Source organism: Mustela putorius, unplaced genomic scaffold (assembly GCF_011764305.1).
Source record: "Mustela putorius furo isolate JIRA1106 unplaced genomic scaffold, ASM1176430v1.1 tig00003875_pilon_pilon_pilon, whole genome shotgun sequence".
Lineage (NCBI taxonomy): Eukaryota > Metazoa > Chordata > Mammalia > Carnivora > Mustelidae > Mustela > Mustela putorius.
The window spans coordinates 994,085-1,015,358 of NW_025422026.1; the positions used below are offsets into that span (position 1 = coordinate 994,085).

Consider the following 21,274-nt stretch of genomic DNA (forward strand, 5'->3'; position numbering starts at 1 on the left):
AGCTGCTCCCCGTCTCTGGGGATTTGCCTGTTCTGGACACTTTGCATAAAGGGAATCGTATACCAGGGGACGTTTTGTGTCTTCTTAGTTTCATATTTTTGAAGTTCATCCAAATTATAGCATGTATCCCTATGTTTAATTTGATTCTTCCGAGAGAGAGCGAGCGAGCGCGTTCGCAAGTGGTGCAGGGGATGGGGTGCAGAGGGAGAAGGAGAAGCAGGCTCCCCACTGAGCCGGGAGCCCGACGTGGGCCTCGACCTCGCCACCCTGAGATCCTGCCCTGAGCTGAAACCCAGAGCCCCACACTCTGCCACCTGAGCCCGCAGGGCGCCCTAATTCCTGTTTGAGGCTGAGTAACAGTCGCAGTATGGGTGGACCCCTTCTTGTGTGCTCATTCCTCTGCTGGTGGACACTCGGGCTGTTTCTGCCTTCTGGTGGTTATGGACGCAGCTGCTGTGAACGTCGGGGGGAGACCCCTGGCTGGGGCACCCCCAGATCCCACGGGAACCCCGTGTTAACTCCCTGAGTGTCTGCTGGACTGTTTCCCAGGGAGGCTGCGTCCCCTCTCAGTGCCTGGCAGAGGGCGCGGGACCCCCTTTCTCTTGCGGGGCCCCCGGGATTTCTGGACCGTCTCCGTGGTGTGAAGCGCAGTCTCGTTGGGTCTGTGATGTTTGCATTTTCTTTGTGACTAATGTTGTCAAACGTGTTCTCACGTGCCTGTTGGCTGCTGTCCGTCTTCTTTGGAGCAGGATCCGTGTTCCCGATGCGGGAACTGTGACTGATGCCAGCCGGCTGTGCGGTCCTGGGGGGGCGCGTGTGGGATCGGGGGTGACGAGGTCGTAGCTGGGGCAGGAACGACATTTGCTTGGCGAGGCTTCGGTGTTACTCTCTGGTCCGGTGTCCTGAGATAGATCAGCTGGAGGTACACACACATCCCGGGGTGTTATTAAAATGCAGATTCTGAGCCGGGAGGCCTGGGGGAGGGCCTGGGATCCTGCGTTTGTGACCGAGTCCCTGGCAGTACCGAAGCTGCCGGCTTGGGGGCCCCATTCTGAGTGGCACACGTCTAGTTCACTCCTCCAGCTGCTCCACTGGGCCGGGTGCTGGCGGGTGGCGATGACTGTGTTCAGCCTTGTGCAGTTCGCAGGTCAGTGGGGAGGACAGGGACGTACCAACAACTGGGTGATGGGAGCAGAAACAGTCTTCGTAGTGATGCTGTAGGAAAGAACGTTAGGGTTCCAAGCCCACGGCCGAGAAAGAATTCTTGAGATGTCTTTGGTGCAAAAAGGTGGTTTTATGAAAGCACAGGGGCAAAAAATTAAAAAAAAAAAAAAAATAAAGCACAGGGGCAGGACCCGGGGGCAGAAAGCACTGGGCTGTTACGTACTTTCAAGTTGGGGTTAGAGAGAGCGTAGGTCTCTAAGGGATTTTGGAAGCAAGGTTTCCAGGGCCTTGAGGGGCTAGCTGTTGTTGGGAAAAGGTCGTATATTACTGTTCAGTAAAAACTCAGTCATGGGGCGCCTGGGGGGGCTCGGTGGGTTAAAGCCTCTGCTTTCCGCTCGGGTCATGATCTCAGGGTCCTGGAATCGAGCCCGGCATCGGGCTCTCTGCTCAGCGGGGAGCCTGCTCCCCCCCGCACCCCCTCTGCCTCCTCTCTGCCCGCTTGTGATCTCTTGTGATCAAATAAGTAAATAAAATCTTAAAAAACAAAACAAAAAAACCCCCAAAAAGTCATGAGACCTCTCAGATGCGTATCGGGGGTCATATGCTTGGGGGATGATTGCCAACATGTATCGGGGAGGGGTAGACATAAAGGAAGTTTCCAAATGAATCTTCTATGTTCACAGAGACTTATGGGATCCCAGGGGTGGAGCTAGGCTTGCCTGTGGCCCTCAGCCAAGTGTCAACATCGAGGCAGCTGAGTCCCTAGAGGAATGTCACTCTGCTCGTTTCAAGGACTTGTCGATGGGCTGTAGGTAGGCAGCAGATTTCATCATTTTCCTTCTGCCTCTGTTCCCACATCGGTAGCACTAACATCCCGTGTGCCTTTCCACTGTGACGTCTCACGCGTGCACTGCAGGGTGCCCCCGGCGTCCACATCACATGCGGCAGATTGAATGCAGAGGCAGATTCGGAAAAGCGATGTTTCTGTTTCAGCCAGACATGAAAGAGAATTGCAAACACGTAAAGGGATGCCATTTTTCCTCTCACTGAATTTTTATTTTAAATCCAGTGATTTTTTTTCATTAAAACACAGGGTTTTTACATCTGTTGAAACACAGAAGTCAACTGAGCAAATGTGAACATTTAGGGTTTCTTCGGAGACTCCTGCGTGGGGCACATGTCCCCACTCTCCAGCAGGATGGGGGCTGTGGCAGGAGGGAGGGCCAGGAAGTCAGCGGCAGGGAAGGACGTGCGGTTTAGGGCTGGCACCCGTTTCTCTGGACAAGGGACCAGCGGCGTGTTCATCCCACAGACGCCCCCTGTCCTGCTGGTCTGGAACTTTCAGCCTGTTCACGGGTGACGTTCTTGTCTAGGGACTAGATGGCGAGCCCACGGGAGAGAGTGGTGAGGAAGCCGTGTCCCCAGACCCTCACCCCACAGGTGGTCTGTTCCCCTTGAGGGAAGCCTGGTCGTCCACGTGCAGTCTGTTCCCGGTGCAGTTCGAGGACACCTTCCCCTATCCCCCGGCCAGCCTGCACGCCCTGAACACGGCACAGAGCTCTGCTGACCAGCAGGTGCCCGACGGAGGGCCTGGTCTCTGCCAAGGTTTCCATCACAGTCCGGCTGGTGTCTCTTCCCTGACCCCGAGGGGCCTCAGGCGTCAAATCCCAGGACTCAGTTGGGGTGATTTTCAGGACACAGAGTCAGGGACAGAAGGAAGCGGGGCTCACACCCCTCGGGTTGGTGCTTCGTGCCGGGCTACGTGTGTACGTGTTGCATGTGTGGGCTTGTGGAGTCGTCAGATTGAAAACCCACTGCCCACTCACAGGCGCCCATTCCGCGCTGGTTCACCCTCACCCTGGCCCTCTCGGGAACTCCAGGGTGGGGTGGGCTGTGGGTCCCAGAGCCTCCGAATCTGTCCTCCACGGGGACGCAGCCAGCCAGTGGCAAAGCGGGGGTCAGAACCGGCTCTGTCTGTCGCTTGTGGTCTGTTGAGCTGGTTGAAAATGTGAGCTTCTGTTAAACCTTCCTGAGTGTCCTGTCGTCTGACAGAAACGGTGATGGGGATGCGAAGATCAGGCTCGTGTCTCAGCGATGTCGCAGCTTCAACTCCAAGTTACACGCAGTGGAATCGTGTGATTTAGGCTATCATGACACCCCTGGGTTAGCAAAACAGACATGCTCGGTGACGCGAACCCCTGAGCACCAAGAACCATCTACTTTACACAACGTAGTTGAGACCTTTGCTCGGCCTGGAGCTCATAAAATGTGATCCCGCTGAATCGTGTCTCCATTTACTAAGAGGACTGTCCCATCAAAGCCACTTGATTGTTCCGGAAGTTAGAGACAGAAATGGAGGGGTGCGGGATGAGAGTCCCCAAAAGATATCAGGCCCTGGTCCCTAGAGCCTGTCAGTGTCACTTGCAGGGAAATTCCTTTGTGTTTGTTTTTCTTTAAGTCTTTATTTAGGATGCCTGGGGGCTCTGCGGAGCAAGTGTCCGCCTTCGGCTCAGGTCCCGATCCCGGGGATCCGGGGATCGAGCCCCGGGTTGGGCTCCCCGCTCAGCAGAGAACCTGTCTCGCCCCCTCCCCTACTCACGCTCTCTCTCTCTCAAACGACCAAATGCAAATCTTTTCAAGTAAATAAATAAATGAGGGGCGTCTGGGTGGCTCAGTGGGTTAAAGCCGCTGCCTTCGGCTCAGGTCATGATCTCAGGGTCCTGGGATCGAGTCCCACATCGGGCTCTCTGCTCAGCGGGGAGCCTGCTTCCTCCTCTCTCTCTCTCTGCCTCTCTGCCTACTTGTGATCTCTGTCAAATAAATAAATAAAATCTTTAAAAAAAAATAAATGAAGTTTGGTTTGCATCTTCCTTGGTGGACGTACCGTGCAGTACTGGTTTCTGGAGCGGAACTCAGTGGTTCGTCACCTGCCTGCAAAGCCCAGGGCCCGTGACAGCAGGTGCCCTCGTGGATGCCCATCCCCCCAGCCCATCCCCCGCCGCCTCCCTCCACCATCCCTCAGCAGTTCTCTGCAGTTCGCCGTCTCTTGGTTTGCCTCCCTCTCTCCTCTCCCCCCCTGCCCGTATTGGTGGTGTGTCTCTTGTCTTCAACTCCACGTGTGAGCGAGGGCATATGGTCTTTGTCGGGAAGAGGTTCTTTGTAGATGGGGTTCAGCTAAGGGTCTTGGTTTCGGGAGACGGTCGGGCTCGGCCCAGCAGCCGGAGCTCACTTAGCCGAACTCCTCTGAGAGGGGCGCCGAGGGAGGCACCTGGTCCGTGTGTCTGAGCCGCAGCCGTGAACACGGGGCAGCACGGGGCCCAGGGGAGAGGGTGCGGGCAGCCGCCGGGGGGCGAGAGCGGACCGTCCCCCGAGCCCCCGGGGCACGGCGACCCTGCGGACAGACACCGAGACTTTGGGTGGGACTTGATGTCCCCGTAACTGTGGGCAAACACATTTCTGTTGTTTCAGGGCAAAAACAGAAGGTGACGTTCTTGGGAAGGGATGAAACCGGCTCACGTCCGACAGATGAGTGACTGTCTTTTGGGTGCGTTGTTTCTGCTTTAACGCGTAAATCCATCACGGTTTCTTGTTATTTAGTGGAATCCTACAGATTGCGGTAAAACACACACAACACCGACCTTACCGTCCTGACCCCCGGGAGCCCAGCGGTAGGAGACACAGGCAGACCGAGTGCCACCGTCCCCGACCCCTGGACTCTCCTCACCCTGGGAAGCCGAGGCTCTGTCCCCACCACACAGCAGCCCCCCAGCCCCCAGCCCCCAGCCCCTGGCCCCCCGGCCCCACCATGGACTCTCTGTCTCTGTGAGCCTGGGACCCTGGTGCCTCATGAGAGACATCCAACAGCATCTGTCCTTCTGTGACTGGCTCATCTCACGGGCATCCCTGTTTGCAGCAGGTGTCCGGGGTCCTTCTGAGCGAGGACCTCAGCCGCCTCCATTCTGAGCTTGGTCTGTGTTTGCCGGTTATGTTCCTCTTTCTGGCTTATTTCTTAACTCAGGGAAAGGACCAGAGCATCCTGTGGTGGGAACAGAAACCGCCCCCTCGAGCAGCCAGGACGGCCCCGAGCCCGTGAGACCCCGTGACTGACCCCGGGACAGTGACAGACCTGACCTTCACCGCCTACCTGCCCACGACCTCCTCCTGTAGGCCTGGAGCTCTTTTCCACCCTTGGGGCGCTGGTCCGAGGGCTTCCCGGGCCTGGCTCCGCGCAACGAACGCCTGTCCTGTCTCACCCCCGCCGTCTCCCTGCCTTTGATGCTGCCAGCGGTGCGTGGCTGACCTGGTCCGTCGGGGAGCCCACCCCACGCTTGCTTTTTGAGGCTGTCTTGCACATAGAGCATGCGTGTGTACATCCACCGACGGGCGCGCGGCCGCAGACTCCTGCCGGCTGCTGGGAACGCGGGTGTGGTTTATCTTCGAGAACCTGCTTACTGCTCTCTGCGCTCCCGCCCGGGCGTGGGATGGCTGTGATGTTGGTATTTTTAAAGGGATTTAACAAATCATGTTGAAAGACTTCCCTGAAGTTTTAGTCTTCAATGCACTAATCAGTAACTAAAATTATAGCGACTGATAGAAACAACTTATGTGGGTTTTGGGGGGAAATTCTCAAAGGAGTTTTTAAAAATAAGGTATTTATTTATTTGCGAGAGAGCGGGGGAGAGCACAAGTGGAGGAGCAGCAGACAGAGGGGGAAGCAGGCTCCCCGCCGAGCAGAGAGCCCGATGCGGGGCTGGATCCCAGGACGCTGAGATCAGGACCTGAGCTGAAGGCAGACGCTTCACAGACTGAGCCCCTGAGGTGCCCCAGAGTTCTCAGCAGTTTTGTGGTTGGAGAGAACGTTGGCTCAGGAGGCTGGCAGGGAAGGGGACGAGCTCCCACCGCTTGGAAGGTAATTAGGAGGTTAACCAGGACGGGACTGTAACCCTGTGTAAGTGGGAGTCAGGGGTGACCTCTGGGTTTCCGGCTTGCAAAACGGGTGGGGTGCTGAGGAGGCCGGGGTGGGGCGGGAAGCTGCTGAGGTCGGTTTGGTCCAGTTGAGTTCCAGGTGGCAGTGGGTGACCCCCAGGGTGTCGGCTTCCAGGTGGTCAGCCGCAGGGTCTGAAGCAGGAGGGCGAGGCTGTCGCTGGAGACCTGCGGGTTATCGGCTGTGGGCATCCTGTCCCAGCGGGGTCAGGAGCTCCAGGAGGTCGGGGACAGGGTGGGGGGCTGCTCCCCAGGTATGCGCTTGAGGAGCTGTGATGAATGCCTGGAGGGTGCGTTGGTCTGGGCGGCACCGTGGTGTCCTGTGATGACAGCCGGTCTCTTCAGGCTGCCGCCCCCGCCGCCCTTGGGGCTGCCGCTCCCGGCCCTCGGGAGCCCGGGGCCACTGGAGGGATCCGTGACACTGACCTGGTCTGCATGGCAGATGCCCACGTGCTGTCAATCACGGATGTTCACGTTGCTTTTGACGTTTTAAAAGCATTCGAATATTACCTTTCCTGCAGAGGTTTTTGGCAGACCCTTAAATCTGACACCTGGTGGGGGAGGTGTTCCTCTGGCTGCTCTTTAGTCCTGCCCTGAAACTGCTCTGAGCGCTGCCCAGTGCCCGACTCCCCCAGCGCCTGTCTTCATGGGAGTGGTGACGAGTGGCGAGTCACCCCTTGTGTCATCCAGGTCAGGTCAGGCGTCTCGGCCTCCTCACCACCCCCTGCCTAACCGTCCTCATGGCGCTTACCACCGTGCCCTGGGCATTTCCAGGACTTGTCCACTGCCCCCGCCCAGCAGAACATGTGCCTGGTGGGGGCTGGGGACCCCGCTGCATGGCTCCTCCCCAAGCTCGCGGAGTCCGAGCGTTCTGTGACTATTTCAGGAAGGGCCGACGGCCGGGGCTGTGGGGCATGGGCTGGCCTTGTGCTCGCCATCTCGCTGAGTCTTCCCAGCAACACTGCAAGGCAGACGGTAGCATTGACCCGTTTTACAGAATGCACACCGTCACTGCGGCTGGTGAGGGGCCGGGTGTGGGGGTGATTGAACCTGGGCAGTCTACCAGTGCATGGGGTGTTCCGGGTAACTGTGGGGAGCAGAGCACCGTGCCATGAGAGCTGCTGCCCCCCTCTCGACCCACGCCCGGGACCCACAGTGACATCCCTGGGGGCAGCACTCCTGCAGCAAGCCGCCTTCCCCGCAGGGACGGACCCACTCCGAGCCCCGGTCCGGAGCAGCCGCCGTCTCAGGGTCTGCTCTCCGCGGGAGAAGGGTAAGGTCCCCGTCTGAAGCCTGGAGGCCGAGGACACCCAGTTGTGCTTTTGCCTTCCTTTGCAGGACACAGAAGGCAACAGCCTGGACCTCAGGGACGCCCCTGTGGACAAGGCCCATGGAGCCCAGTGCGGCCTCTGACGGCAGAAGGAGTAACGGCTGCCGGCTCGGATTTAAAGAAGTCCGTTTCCCACCCATCCTCCTGTGGGCCCAGGAGGTGCTTGCTCTTCCCCCAGTTAGCGATGCATCCCGTGCTGAGCGCGTTCCCCGTGTGCGCTCGTTCATCCTGTTCTAGGAGGAAGTATTCTCACCCCCTTCTTCAGAGAAAGACATCGAGGCTCAGAGAGGTTGAGGGACTTGGCTGGGCTCACCAGCAGGTGAGTGGTGCGGCGGGCAGCTACAGGAGCCGGGTCCCCGTGGAGCTGTCCTCCTGGGGTCACTGCAGAAGTGGGATAAAGAGTGCGGGCCGAGGCGGGAAGGGCAGGGGCGCCCGCGGGCTGCGGGTCCCAGGGCAGGCGGCCCTGGGAGGGTCTGCAAGTGGGTCTTGCCTGACTCCGGGCTTCGTGCCTATAACGGAGGGCAGCGTGCTGGCCCCAGCCCCCATGGGAGACAGGCGGGGGTGCTCCCAGCTGCTCTCCTGGGCTCAGACCCCTCTTCCTTGGCCCATTCCGGCTCGCCCTCCTTTGGGTGGTAGCCGGGCCATAGCCGCACCCCATGGGCTCCGCTGGCCCCAGCCAGGAGCTGTCCTCCCCTCTGAGAATTCTCATTCCCAGGGCTTCCCGGGGCCCGACGTCCGCATCTCACCTCTACCCCTGTGTTGCACGCTCACGTTTGCCGTTCTGGAGCAAGCACACTCTCTCACGCTTCTGCGCTTCTGCTGGTCTTGGCCTGGGGCGCCCTCCCACCAGCACTGCCTGGGAAGTCATCCTCGCCTTTCCCACCTCCTCGTAACCCTGTGCGGCTTTCTCCAACCCCCCACCATGTGCCCTCTCCTCCTCGGGGTCCCCAAGGCCCTCCTGGCCCCATCTGACAGACACTGAAGCCGTCTGTCTCCACGGACCAAAAGATGATGCCGACCCTTTGCTCCTCTTCCCATTAGGAGGAGAGCTCGGTCCCCTTCCCCCTGTGACCCAGCTGGCCTTGGCGACATGCCGGGTCCCTGGGATGTTGCGGGAAGTCTGAGGGCAGCTTGTAAGCAGCCTTGTAGCTTTTGCCCAAGTCTCTTGGAAGGTGGCTCTTGGGACCCAGTGACTGCCCTGGGGAGCCCAAGCCGCAGGGAGAGGCCGGATGAGGGTGCTGGGTGGACAGCCCCAGCTCAGCCCCCAGCCAGCGTCCACTCCTGGACGCCCCGCCCAGTTGAGCCTTTGGGTAACCCAAGCTGCTGTGGCTGGGACCTCAGGAGAGCCCCGTCCTCAACCCCCAGGACTCAGAAAGCTCGCAGAAACTGTCCCAAGCTGTTCACACATTGGGGTGATTTGTCCCAGGGACAGCAGATCACCGAAACGGTCTCCCTCATCAGACCGCGAGTCCCCAAGGGCAGGTCCGTGTCCTTGTCCAGATCTCCGGCCCCCACCAGGGGTCTGGTAAGGAGCAGGGGGCTCCTCAGATACCCTGTGAGTGAATGAATGAAACCCATCAAAACACACTGTTCACCCTGAGATAGAAGAGATTTATTAGCAAGAGGTAATCAGGAAACATATATTTTTACAAAAATGGAAATATCTTTTTTTTTTTTTTTCCAAACAAGCCATAAGTTGAAATATTGTAGGACTTGAAATAGAATTCTCACACCACTAGGTATTGCTTACAGCAAAACTGTCTGTCGTCGTGAGCCTGCCTGCCGCTCGGGTGAGCCCACGTTCTGGCCGCTGCGCGGTGCAGGAAGTGGGTGGTGGCGTTTACAGAGTGAGCATGATGGCACCGCACCCGCGGGAGGGCGCTCAGGACCACGGGGGGCGCGAGGAGAACACTCGGTTACCGGCCCCCTGGCTCTACGGTGTACGAGCTTCACGAAGCAGACGGACTCAGGGCATCTCAACGTAAGCTTGTAGAGACCGTTAGGCAGCTAAGAGAGGAGGAGCGACGTGTTCTGTGTCCCCGACTTGCCGCGGAGGCTGGGCCGCGTTCTGCGCCGGTGGGCGCGACCTCGTGTGGTGACTCCGTGTCCCCGGGGACGTGTCGGGGCCTTGGCCGGGGTCACGGAGACGCTACTCATGGTACCTGCTGAGAGTCCTAGAGTGAGGAGCGCGCGGTGCCGGCACGAGGTGGCGGCGCTGGTGTCGCGGGGCGTGGTTCTCGGTGCCGAGGACGCCCCTCTGTCCGGATGACTGGGACACGGGGGAGCTCGGACCCCTGGGATTTCGGCTGAAAAAGCTGCTTTGGAAATTGGCATCACCGTCAGCGGGAAGATCTGTGAACGACTGGACTTCAGGGTGCGGCCCTCCCGCCTCCCCCCACCCCCCAGTTAGAACAACGACATGAAACATGCTGGGAGGGCGCCCGGGGCGGGGGGCGGGGGGCGCGGCGGCCCGGGGGGCGGCCGGAAGCAGGGTGGCGCCCGGGCTCGCGTCCGCACGCAGTCTGTGCCCCCTTCGGAGAGACCGAGGGGCCGGGAAGACTCGGACGCCGTCGCCGGAAGGAGCCAGGCGCTGCGGGACGCGGGGAGGGCCGACGTCGGAAACGGAGCCGAGACGCCTATTCCGGTCTACGGGAATCTAAGAAGGAGAACGGACTGGTGTTCTTGGAGAAGCACATACTAAAGAGGAAAGTCCAGGAACCAGGCGACTATGTACAGCGGCACACAGCGCGTGTCCGTGGCGCGCCCGTGGCCTGCAGCGCGTGTCCGTGGCGCGGCCGTGGCCTCAGGTGGGCAGCTTCGGCTCCATGCGCAGGGACGACTCGTACAGGCTGTCCTCATCCATCACGAAGGACCGGTCCAGCAGGTACTGGGTCACCTGAGGGCAGGAGAACACAGAAGGAGAAGCGGCCGCAGGACCCCGGGAAGCAGGTCCTCCAAGGGGCGGCCGGCCGGCTCAGGGGCCTTACACCGGTGTGGTGTCTCGGTGGTGTCGGTTGACAGCGTCCTGACAGTAAGGCAAAGTCACATCGGTCAGCATGACCCTTGACTGCCGTTGCCCTGGCGGACACTTGGGGCTTTAAAAATTTTTTTTTAAGATTCCATATATTTATTTGAGAGAGGAAAACATGAACAGGGGGAGGGAGAGGTAGAGAGAGAAACAGACTCCATGCAAAGTGGGGAGCCTGACGTGGGGCTTGAACCCAGGACCCTGGGATCATGACCTGAGCTGAGGCAGACGCTTTACCAACGGAGCCACCCAGGTGCCACGGTTTTCGGCGCCCCAATTTTGAAAAAAAAATTGGCCATGTCAAGTGTAGAATCTAATAGTGGGTGTCTGGGGGTTCACACGTTGCAGACAGGTCTGAACACCGGCTGACAAAGCACCATGCCGCGTTCACCCCGAGAGAGGAAAGTGGAAACGCGCTGTGTGAGGGCCGGGCCTCCCTGTCTGGCCTCGCGCGGCTCACTCTGGGGCAAAGCCTCCTTGTGCACAGTCGGAGGCCCCACGCCTCTTCCCTCCTCGCTCCCCGCACGAGCGGCTGGGCTCCTACAGTCAGAGCTGCCGGAGCGACCAGAGCCCAGACCTCCCCGGGGCAGGGAAGCTCGGGCTCCATGTGCAAATTCGACTAGTTCCATAAGCTTGTTTCCTGGCTTCCCACAGTCCTTAGGACCAGGTTCCGGATCCTTCCAGGAGCCCGGGCTCGCATGGTTCAGGCCTGCCTGCTGCAGCCACCCCCCGGCAGGTCCCCCCCTGCCCCCTGGAGCCAGTCTTGCCCGCAGGGGCAGCGCCGACCTGCCGGGACCTGCGTGTGCTCCCTCTCAGCCTGGCGGTTCCGGCCAAGGCGGACCGACCCACGCGCCCGTCACGGCGGAGAGCTGTGTAGACAGGTCTCTCTGCCGCTGTCCGACAGAACGCTCTCAGAGATGTGCTGCTGAGGAAGGAAGGGAGGCTTGGAGCATATGCTAGGCCGTGACGTCACAGGGAAAAGTCTCGGCTCTGCTCACTTTTGCCCAGAGATGGGGATCCCGCTGCCCCCGCGGGGGACTTTTCAATGCCCATCCTTCCCAATGTGAGCTGTGTGACTAGGGGACGTATGCCTTTCCACAGAGATGTTGTAAACGCCGCCTCCCTTGCCTGCGAGGTGGGGGTGGCTATTGGACGGGATCATCAACGGGGGTGGGGAGGCCCAAATCAGCCCAGAACTGTACCAGAGGTGAGGCGTGAAGCCCAGGGGAGCCCGGGAGCGACGAGGGTGGTCCAGACGGAGCCCCTGAGTGAGCGCCGAAGGCCGGGCGGGTGCTTACCTTCACCTGGTGCTCTATTTTATACGCGGTTTGTTGAAACTGGCGAATCTCTCGGATAATATGAGATATCTGTGGGAAGGTGGGCAGTTTAAGAAGACAGTTTGCTGTCTCCGTGCCCCCCGCCCCCCCAAGCCCCTCCACTTCACAGCACAGAAGGGGCACCAACAGCCATGGTTCTAGACCCAGCCCTGCCCTTCCCCCACGGGGTGACCGTGCTGGGTCACTGACCGCCCCCCAACCCCGAGCCTCGGGCTTCTCCTCTGGCTTGTGGGATGTACCCTGCCATGGGTGCCTACCCCTCAGCCTGTCGGCCTCATCTGAGGGCCTGCCGGATGCGGCCTGCGCCTCGGGGAGAGCCCCTGGCTCTCCGGGGAGCACATGCCCAACGGAGCATGCCTGGTGGTCCGGGACTCAGGTCTGGGCTCGGAGGCCCCTGGACTGCCCTGCGAAACTCACCATTCTCATCTTGGAGAAGTTGACCAGGCCGTCCTCCGTGTAATTGGGCGTCCCCTCTTCGATGAAGGCCAGGTCGGTGAGGTACATCCCCAGGTAAGGGACACAGGGAGGGTCACAACTTCGAAGTGAACAGCATTAAACAGAAGTTTTTCATTTAGAAACACGAGGCTAAGTGGTTTCTCTTCGCCGAGAATCCTAGGAACTCTCAGGCCTATAGGGTCAGCTGGCTGCGAGGCTCAGTCCACTGGGGTGATGGGTGACATGGTCCCAGCGGGGCCTGGAGCCTCTCCACCAACAGTCCCCTCCCTCCCTGAGCCAGAACGGCCTCCCCTACCTCTCTGTCCTGTCCTGGAAGAGCCCCCTCCCCATCTCTCCAGTGAAACTCTCCAACCGATCCTGCTCTGGGATCACCTCCCCAAGAGCTCTGCAGCTGTCACCCCATTCCGCCAGCCATGGACCCAGCCCCCAGCATCCTTCTGCTCCTTGAGACTTCTCTGCCTCCACATCAGGCCCTGCAGGATGTCCTGCTGCCCAAGCCCTGGGGCACCCGAGCAAGAAACCCTGGTCCTCTGAGGTCACCCTCCTGCAGGTGGCTTCTGGGCAGGGGATTGGGGGACAGTGTCCATGAGAGGTGATTCTGGGGGGACATTTTTGGATGATGGACCACACCACTCTGATCCGTGGCTTTGGGTGCGGCCCTATGGTGGTGCCCCTGGGTGGGGCTGATTTTGGGGTGGGTCCTGGGGCCCCCATCTTCTGGCAGAGCCCCAGGGAATGCCCTCAGGGGACCCTCACTGTGTCCTGCAGCGCCTCTCAGCTCAGCACACAGATGCCGGGGCTCTCTGCATGTACCTGCAGGGACAACTGACCCCCTCTCTAGACCCTCTGACCTCGGTCTCCTTGAGGCCACGTGACACCCATCACTCTAGTTCCTCTAGAACCAGGGGTGGCAGGCAGAACGGTGGAGGTGGGGCAAGAACAGAAACCCAGCCTCCCCTGAGCCTACTGGTTGTGGAAGCCCAGCCAGCCGGGTGTCTGAGTCCCGGGGCTCCCCTCACACCATGGAGCGGGTCAGGAAAGCAGTTTTAGGAGCTCAGAAGTTGAGTTTAGGGGATGCCTGGACACTATCAAATCACATTGATTCCTGTGGTAAGAAACACCCGATTTTCATCTGGGGTAGTACGCTTCCGTACATGGTCCATTTCCTCCCCCACTTCTTTCTTTTTTAAACAAGTAGCAGCTGGTCTCAGGGTGAGTGTGGGCAAACACCACAATCCCGCCAGAGCTCAGCAACATTGTATCTATTTCTGGCGGTAACTTTGTATCACCACCAGTAGGGTGATTTTCCATTTACTGCCTTGCTACCTCTTTTCTTCTTCTTCACATTTATTTTGGGGAAAATGGAATTACTTAGAGGGAGCTCAGTGAATGTGGGTGCAGCTGGCACGTGGGTGGGAGGCGTGCCCTTGGAGATGCGGAGAGCGGGCACAGGACAAATGGTTTTTGAGATGTAGGTCTTGACTCTTTCTTGGGCATTGAAAATAATTTAGCAAGTGTTGATCAGATTTTTTTTTTAAATGAAAAAAAAATCAGAAGTAGAATAAAAAAAAATCTGAGTTCATTGCCTGGACCAAAAGTATACGTTGTTTTGTGAAGTTTTGTTCCTGTTATGTGCACACACATTTCTAAACATATATGTATGTATTATTTTTACTGTGGGTTGCGGAGGAAAAAAAAAAAAAAACCCAGACCTGAGCAGGTCACCGGCAGGCATCTCTGGGTCCCATCGGACACACGGTCTGGGACTGTTGGAGGCCAGGCTTTCCACACCCCACCTGTCACGCTGTGAGCCTGAGGCCCAGGCTCGGGGGCGGACAGGGACAGAGTTCAAAGATAGAGAAGGAAATCTGGGGCCACCGGGGGCTGGCAGCTTGCGGGCCGGCAGTCTCTGATGGGGCTTCCCAGCTCGTCCTGCTGGGTCCACACTTGACCCAGGAACTCGGTAACCGGAGGCCGGGAAGCACCTCTTGTCTGGGTTGGGGGTAGGGAGGGGAAGCAAGTGGCCACAGTGTTCCTGGAGGCCTCAGACCAGTGGAAAAGATCGGGGGTTCCTCTGATCCCAGGGTACCAGCAACTGAAGGTCAGATGTGTCAGCCTGGTGGGCTTGCCACTGTGGGGTCACCTGTCCCTTCTCCCTCCTCTGCCCTGCCCCGCAGGGGGGCGGGCCTCTCTCCCACACGCTCTTTTGCCTCCAGCTGAGGATCTCCGCTCCTCCCCAGGGAAGGTGTGAGGGCCATTCGGGCTGGGCTGTTTGTTCCCGAGCCCCTGGGGCCAGGGTCCAAGCCTCCCGCATGCAGATCAAGTGAATTAGGTACTCAGATTTGGGGGAAAATACTGCCGTGGGGCAGGGGTGGGGGTGGGGCTCAGAGTCCAGTCCTGTTTTTTGCCACCTGGACACAAACTGCTCTGTCTCATTAGCAGGAGACCAGGGTTTGCTGGGTGGTCACGGGCAGAACATCAAAGTGGGAAGAGGTATTTGGTATGTTGGAACCCTTGGACGCTGCATAGGCCCGCAGACAGATGGATTTCCACCCCCGTGAAGGGGGTCTGGGGAGGGGCTGGGCCAGCTAGCCGCCTGGTGCCCCCATGGCTGTTCCTGTCCGCGCACGGGCAGCCGCCCACAGGGGAAGCCCAGCCCCCGCTCCTCTAACGGACGGCTGCCTGTTCAAATTACAGCCGACGTGCCGAAAGACAAATGCAGGCTGGGTTAAGACTGGGTCAACCAGAAGTGACCCCCAAAAGGGCTGGGGACAAAGTTTTCCTGACAAATTTAGATCTCAGCCAAACGCTGCGGCCTGGAGCTTTGGGAGGCCCTGAGGGCTGACAGGAGGGGACAGCCTCACGGGACCCGCTAGGGTGTGGGTTTGGGGAATGAACAGGGCGGCTGCGGCTGTGCTCAGGGTGTCTGGGCGGGGACAGACAGGTGCCCAGGGCAAGTGCTGCGGGTGCACTCGGGGGGTTATGAAAAGGTGGGTGAGGCGAAGAGGTGTCGGAGGCAGGGGTGAAGCCTTGGCTGGTACGGGTAATAAGGCCACCCGTTAAATAGTGCCGCAGTCTGGGACGGACTCGGTAAGGCTCCGCACGGCTCCTCGTGCCGCCACTGCCCCCTGCCTGGTGAGACGGACCCCAGGGTTTCACACGGCACAGCTCTATGGGGAAACCACAGTGCCTCCAGAGAAGGGATGCAGGGCACCTCTGCCCCGGGTCTCCCCAACCTCTTTCCCTTGCAGTGCTTGGCCCCCACACCCATGAAACAAGAACCTGGTTTGCACGAAGGCGTCAGTCCCCAGGATGCCCGGGGATCCCATGTCCCCGCTGCCCTGCATGATGGGAGCAGAGGCACCTGGGCCAGGCACTGACACAGGCCCATGTGGACGAGGGAAGACAGCACAGGGTCACTGAGACAGGATAGGAGCTGTGGAGCCATGGAGGTGGCGGACGGACGAGGAAGCCATGGGAGGGAGGTGGATGCAGGGGTGCCCGGGTGGGCAGACAGGCTAGGGAATGCACAGTGGGGTGACCCCCACAAGCACAGCCCGGGGGTACCAGAGAGACGGCACATGTGGGTGGGACACGGAGCTGGTGGAGGGCGGGCCAGGGCCGGGGGGGACTGGTGGGGAGGGGGCTGGGGCTGGCAGCTTGGTGTGCGGACCTGCCGGGGAGGGGGGTTTGCTCCGTCCCCAGGCTGGGGGGCAGTGACCATGCGATCTGGCATGACGGCAGGACAGCGCTCGTGGGCTCTGTAAGCAGCCAGGACCCTAGGGGTGGCCCGGGGTCTCTCCACGGTGTTCAGGGAAGAAGGGATGAGGCCAGCCCGGTGGCCCAAAGCGCACAGCTATGGGGGTGACGGTAACCCTGTCTCACGGGAGTGTGTGGCCAAGTGGGCACCAGGGGCTGGGGCTCTCCTGTGCTGGGAGAGTTCGCCTGGAAGCGGCCATGGGCAAACCATGGGTCTCGCAGGCCACTCCGTGCCATGGCCCCAGGGCCTCCATGTCCGCATCCAGAGGAGCAGGACCGGAGACTCTCCATACCGCGGTGATCTCCGGGGGGTGGTACCACCCCGCGGGGACAGTGGCAATAAGTGCGGGAGTTCTGGGGGTCAGAACGTGGGGAGGGGCCCTGGCATCTCGTGGACGGAGGCCGGGGCTGCGGTTGACACCCTGCGGGCATGAGACAGCCATCTACGCAGGACGATCCTGTCTAAGGGCCGAGGTGGGGAGGCTCTGCAAACGGTAGGCGGCTGGGGGGAGCTCTGCCAACAGTGAGCAGCAGGTGTTGGGAAAACGGCCTTTCTTTGATTCCAAGGTGCCATTTTTTGTACAACGCTCTCTGGTTTTGAGGACTAATTCTCAGTTAAAAAAAGGAGGCACAATCCCATGAAACAAACACATTGACTTCAGGGCACATCCTGATGTCAGAAATACTGAACTGTGGGGCCAGGGGGCGTGTCGGCCTGGAGGCGTCTGGGGTCACGGCTGGTGGCTCCTGGGGACAGCAACCCCTTCCAGGGCCCCCTCCTCTCTCTTTCTCCCAGGAAATGCCACCACGACTCCGGGATTTCTCCGCAGACTATGGAGGCCAGAGCTGACCCAGCCTGGCAGTCTGGGCTGCCTGGGGGTCTTATGGGTAGATGGACGGACAGACAGACAGATCTGCTCCAGCCACTGTGGCCGGTGAATGTGTTTGCCATGCGGTTCTGCGATTTAGACGGTAACGGCGACAAAATGACACACACTTACTTTTTCAGAGCTTCTCTCAGATTCTTAAATCTGCCCTCTGATGACACAAGCTTTTGGAGCTTATCAATCAAAGCTTTCGTCTAGAAAGAATTAGAAGCATTTACTAACACACAACATGCCCCGAGGCCCACGTGCCAGCCCAAGCTCCACAGGCTGCCCTCGGGGCTCCAGGACCCCAGCCACTCTGCCCGTCATGGGACGGGGCATTTCCGGGGACCCCTGGAGTCTGGAAGCTCACCGCCCACCTCCTGAAGACTCAGACACAGACCCACATCCTACGCATCTGTCAGCGTCCACGTACCCTTCAGAAACACAGAAGTGGGGCGTGGGGGACCTGGCGGGAACCCTGGGCACCCCGAGCCTGGGGGGTGGGGGTGGGATGCGGCCACTACAAAGATACCCCCTCCAGAGCACAGCCTCTCTCGTGCACGGAGGCCCAGGGCTGCGGACAAGGGGTTCCCCTTCACCTGTAGCTCTCAGGACCTCACGCCAGTGTAAGAATCAAGAAAGTCAATGACAGATGGGCTGATCCTCTAGAAAAACAGGACTTCCAGGGGGAAGACCCCCTTCCCCTCTGCCGGCCAAGGGTCCTGTCCGCTGCTCATCCAGCCGGACACCGGCATTGGTTGAAGCATGTCCGGCCTGGGTCTGGCTTGGCACTCCCTTCCCTGTGGGGCTGGGGAGCCCGTGCCTTGGCAGCCTCCAGCTCCCTCATTTACACCGCAGGCGGTGGACTAGTGAGCCCTCTTTCCAGCTCCCGTCCCCCCAGTCCAGACCGTGGCCGAGGGCACACTGGCCGCACCCATAAGCTTTGGGCCAGAATTTTCTGAGCAATCTGCCCACAGAAAACGACAGCATGTTCCTTCTGATGGGTGAAGAGACCCATATGTGCTCCCCTAGAGGCGCAGCGGGCAGGGCACCCCGTTCAGACTGACGGGAAGAGTCAATCATCGGTTTACACCAACCCCGCTCAAAGCAGAAGTGTGTTCTGGATCTGGTGAAAGCGACACATGGAGCCAAGGGCACAGGTCTCCGCTTTCTCCCGGGATGGCTGCCCTCACCTATCTGTCCTGGAGCCCGGATGCCCAGGCCACCTCTGTTCTGGCCTCTCAGTGTCCTCCCTGTGCTTTTCCAGAATTTTCTACTGCCCCACTCGCCTCTGGAGGAAGGACCTGAGGTGTGGGGCCAGATGTGGGGCTGAGAGTCCTGGACGGGAGCCTGGCTGGGCGCTGTGACCCCCTCAGCGAGCCCACGGGCCAGACAGCACCCGCAGAGCGCTGGGTGTCCACACTCACATCTGGAGAATGGGAGAAGAGGCCCGGGTATTCCCTAAGGGCAACAACAGTAAGATATCCTGGGACTGTGGGCCCCACAGAATCGAGCTCCGGAGGCCCTGGGGGCCACAGAGCTCCAGGGGAAGGATCCCCCGCCAGTGGTCATGAGAACCCAGGGAGGATATTCTGGGGGTTTGGGGTATACACTTGGGGCCAATCTGTGGCTCTGACATGGGCACTTTGATTCCTCCCACATCCGTGTTTTTCCGGGGCGTTGTTCTGTCCAGGAAGGATTTTGCAGCCTGAGACCCACTACATTTCCCAAGTCACTGCTTAAAAGAGTGAGTTCTGACTTGAAGCAGCTCCTGCACCTCCTGGCGGGGCCAGGAGCTCAAGGGGACACAGGGCCCTGGGATCTGGGGCATCTCTGCCTGTGAGCAGAAAAGAGGGGCCCCTGGAGTAGGTCACTAAAGCCAGAGGCCAAGCGAGGGGCCTGCCTTGGACATGGTGTTGAGGACAAAGATGAACATCCCTTCCTGTCCGCCATCCGAACGCTTCAGGACGGCCAAGGCTGCTCCCTCCCAAGGAGGCCCAAGGTATCTATCGTTGGCCAAAGAGACGTCCATCCCTGCGAGAGTGTGACCATCCTCCGGAGGGGACACACACATCCGATGCTCAACTGCACTTGGTGGGGGGGCTTTCATGAGGATGGGAGAAGATGGTGAACCGAGCCAGAGGTCCCCACCTCAGCCTGGCTGCTTGGCTCTGTCGTGGGCTGGCCTGGGCTTGGGCAGAATGCTGTCTGGCTTTGGGACAGCACCTTCAAGCCGCCGACAGAAGCCTGCTGCTGGGCCTGCGTTTCAGGCCCTTCTGGTCTCAAGCATCGAGGGAACACCGGCAGAGGGACAGCGACCGTCCCTGGCTGGGGCTGGCCAGGTGCTGTGTAGATGCACGGGGCCCACAGAAGGGCTGGGAGAAGCCAGCAGGGCCTGCTGGCCACAGAGTGTGCAGGCCTGCATGCGCTTTCCGATGCACCTGTGACGTTCGGACCCAGGTCCTGAATGGCATCCAAGAATGCAGGACAGGCCATGCACCTTGACCTCTAACTGCCTTCCATTTGCATTCCCCTAAGAGAACAGAAGGCTCTGGGATGGTCAAAGTGGCTCCCTCCCAACTCCAGACCAAGGGTGATGCTCGAAAACGAGGCAAGAGAGGCTCAGAGCCCCCCGTGTGGAGGGAAAGCGGGGCTGGTCTGAGGGCAGGAGAAGAGAGCCACAGAACCAGACTGGGCCATCCGACTCCACCGACAGCCCTGCCTGAACCCTGACAGGCCAAGCCAGCTTGGATGACTCCGGGGTCCGACAGCCGCCTGCTTGGTCCCCTGCTACAGGAGGTCACAGCGCCGCGGGGCCACACATGGCCAGATGGGCCTACACGCCTGAGCTCCTGAGCTCCAGCCTCTGCTCTCCAGGAGCCCCTGTTCTTGTCCTGGCCCTGGCGTGTCTGTGTTTGGGGAGACAAGAGCCCCAGGCTTGTGGGTTGGGCTGCTTAGATAAGGAGGAGGAACGGAGGGACCTGATGGCTTCCTGGGGGGCACAGGATCGTGCCCTGCTGTGGCATGAGGATACGGGGGCAGGTAATGAAGAGAACATGAGAGGCACTCGGTGTGCAAATCTAGAGCCGCCCAGATGAGACAGGCCCCTTGGAGACCCCGTGGCCTCCAGAGCCCAGCCAGTGGCAGGGCAACAGACACCACTGCCAAGGTATCCATGCCTGAAGAGGCTTGTTCCGTGCGTCAGCAGAGCCTGTCCGCCTCCTGCACATGTGTGGGCTGGGGCCCGGAGCCCACCATGTGCACCAAGGAGGTGGCCTCCGTGTGATCCTCTTAGGAGAGCTGCCCCCTCCAGACCTCAGTGTAGGGAACTTTATTCCCGAGGAAGAAGCCATATTTCAGAATTGTGCTCTGAACGGATCAAGATCAAGCCCACATTTAAGATCACCGACTCCCTGGTGGCCAGAAGGGCTGGTGAGTCTCAAGTCCCGGGAAGGAACCTACAGGACCACCTGGCCACCATCTCGGCAGCCCTGTAGATCTGGACTAGCATCCACATGAAGCCACCACTCTTGTCCCAGCTCAAGGAGAAGAGCATGGGGACCAGTCGTCACTGTCTTACATGTCCCGCTTTGCAGTGTTAATTGTTTAAGTGGCAATAAAGTCCTGTGGGTCCCAGGGCCACATTTGTGGGCCAGATACCTGGTCCTGGTGATACAGGAGAAGAGGTTCTGCTGGGAGTGTTGGCCCTCACCCTGTCCTGAGGTCAGCACTCCAGTGCCCCAGCCCAGCCCAGCCCCAGGCCGGCCACGGTGCCCGCCTCCCGCCCGCACCTGCTTGGAGACTTTGAGCCACGTCTTTTTCAGCCGGAATATGGCGCTGCGGTTCATGGATGAGGTGATCTCCAGCACGGCATTGTAGTTGTGCAAGCAGCGACAGATGTCGGCCACGGCCACCCACTTCTCGATGGTGCTCACTCTTGCGTTGATGTCCTCATTGCGGATGATTTCTGAAGCAATCAAGTTACTGATCTTTAAGCCCATGCAATAAGACAAGAAAAAACAAGAGGCATAAGTATTGCAAGGCTGACAAATCCTGAGAGTTCGCTGAAACGTTATTACCAGAACAACTAGCAGGAACTCGCTAGGGCGGCTGCTTCAAGACTCAACACACCAAAATGGGAGGTTTTTCTATGTATTGGCTGTGCCAACTAGAAAACACCATGACCAAGACCTTCACAATCCCAATGGGAGCGTGTGAATTACCTCGGAACCTAAACTGATGCGAACCTTGGAAGATCCTACACGAAAAAACTATCGAAGGTTTTAAAGGTTTGAAGTATGAAGGAAAAGATCCAGTTCCCAAATGGGAATATAAATACTCCATACTA

General features: G+C 59.4%; 1 protein-coding gene across 3 annotated transcripts in view; it reads right to left on the reverse strand.

The window, feature by feature from the left end:
* Positions 1–9,067: 9,067 nt before the first annotated feature.
* Positions 9,068–21,274, reverse strand: part of RASGRF1 (Ras protein specific guanine nucleotide releasing factor 1) — an 88,088-nt gene continuing 75,881 nt past the window's right edge. For all 3 annotated transcript variants that reach the window (XM_004763620.3, XM_013062022.2, XM_045067182.1), the window contains 5 exons: positions 20,718–20,915; positions 17,059–17,138; positions 12,260–12,377; positions 11,804–11,872; positions 9,068–10,373 (listed from right to left, as the gene is read on the reverse strand). In XM_004763620.3, coding sequence (XP_004763677.1) covers positions 10,281–10,373; positions 11,804–11,872; positions 12,260–12,377; positions 17,059–17,138; positions 20,718–20,915 — 558 coding nt within the window. In that variant the 3' untranslated portion in view covers positions 9,068–10,280. The remainder of the gene's footprint in view (positions 10,374–11,803; positions 11,873–12,259; positions 12,378–17,058; positions 17,139–20,717; positions 20,916–21,274) is intronic.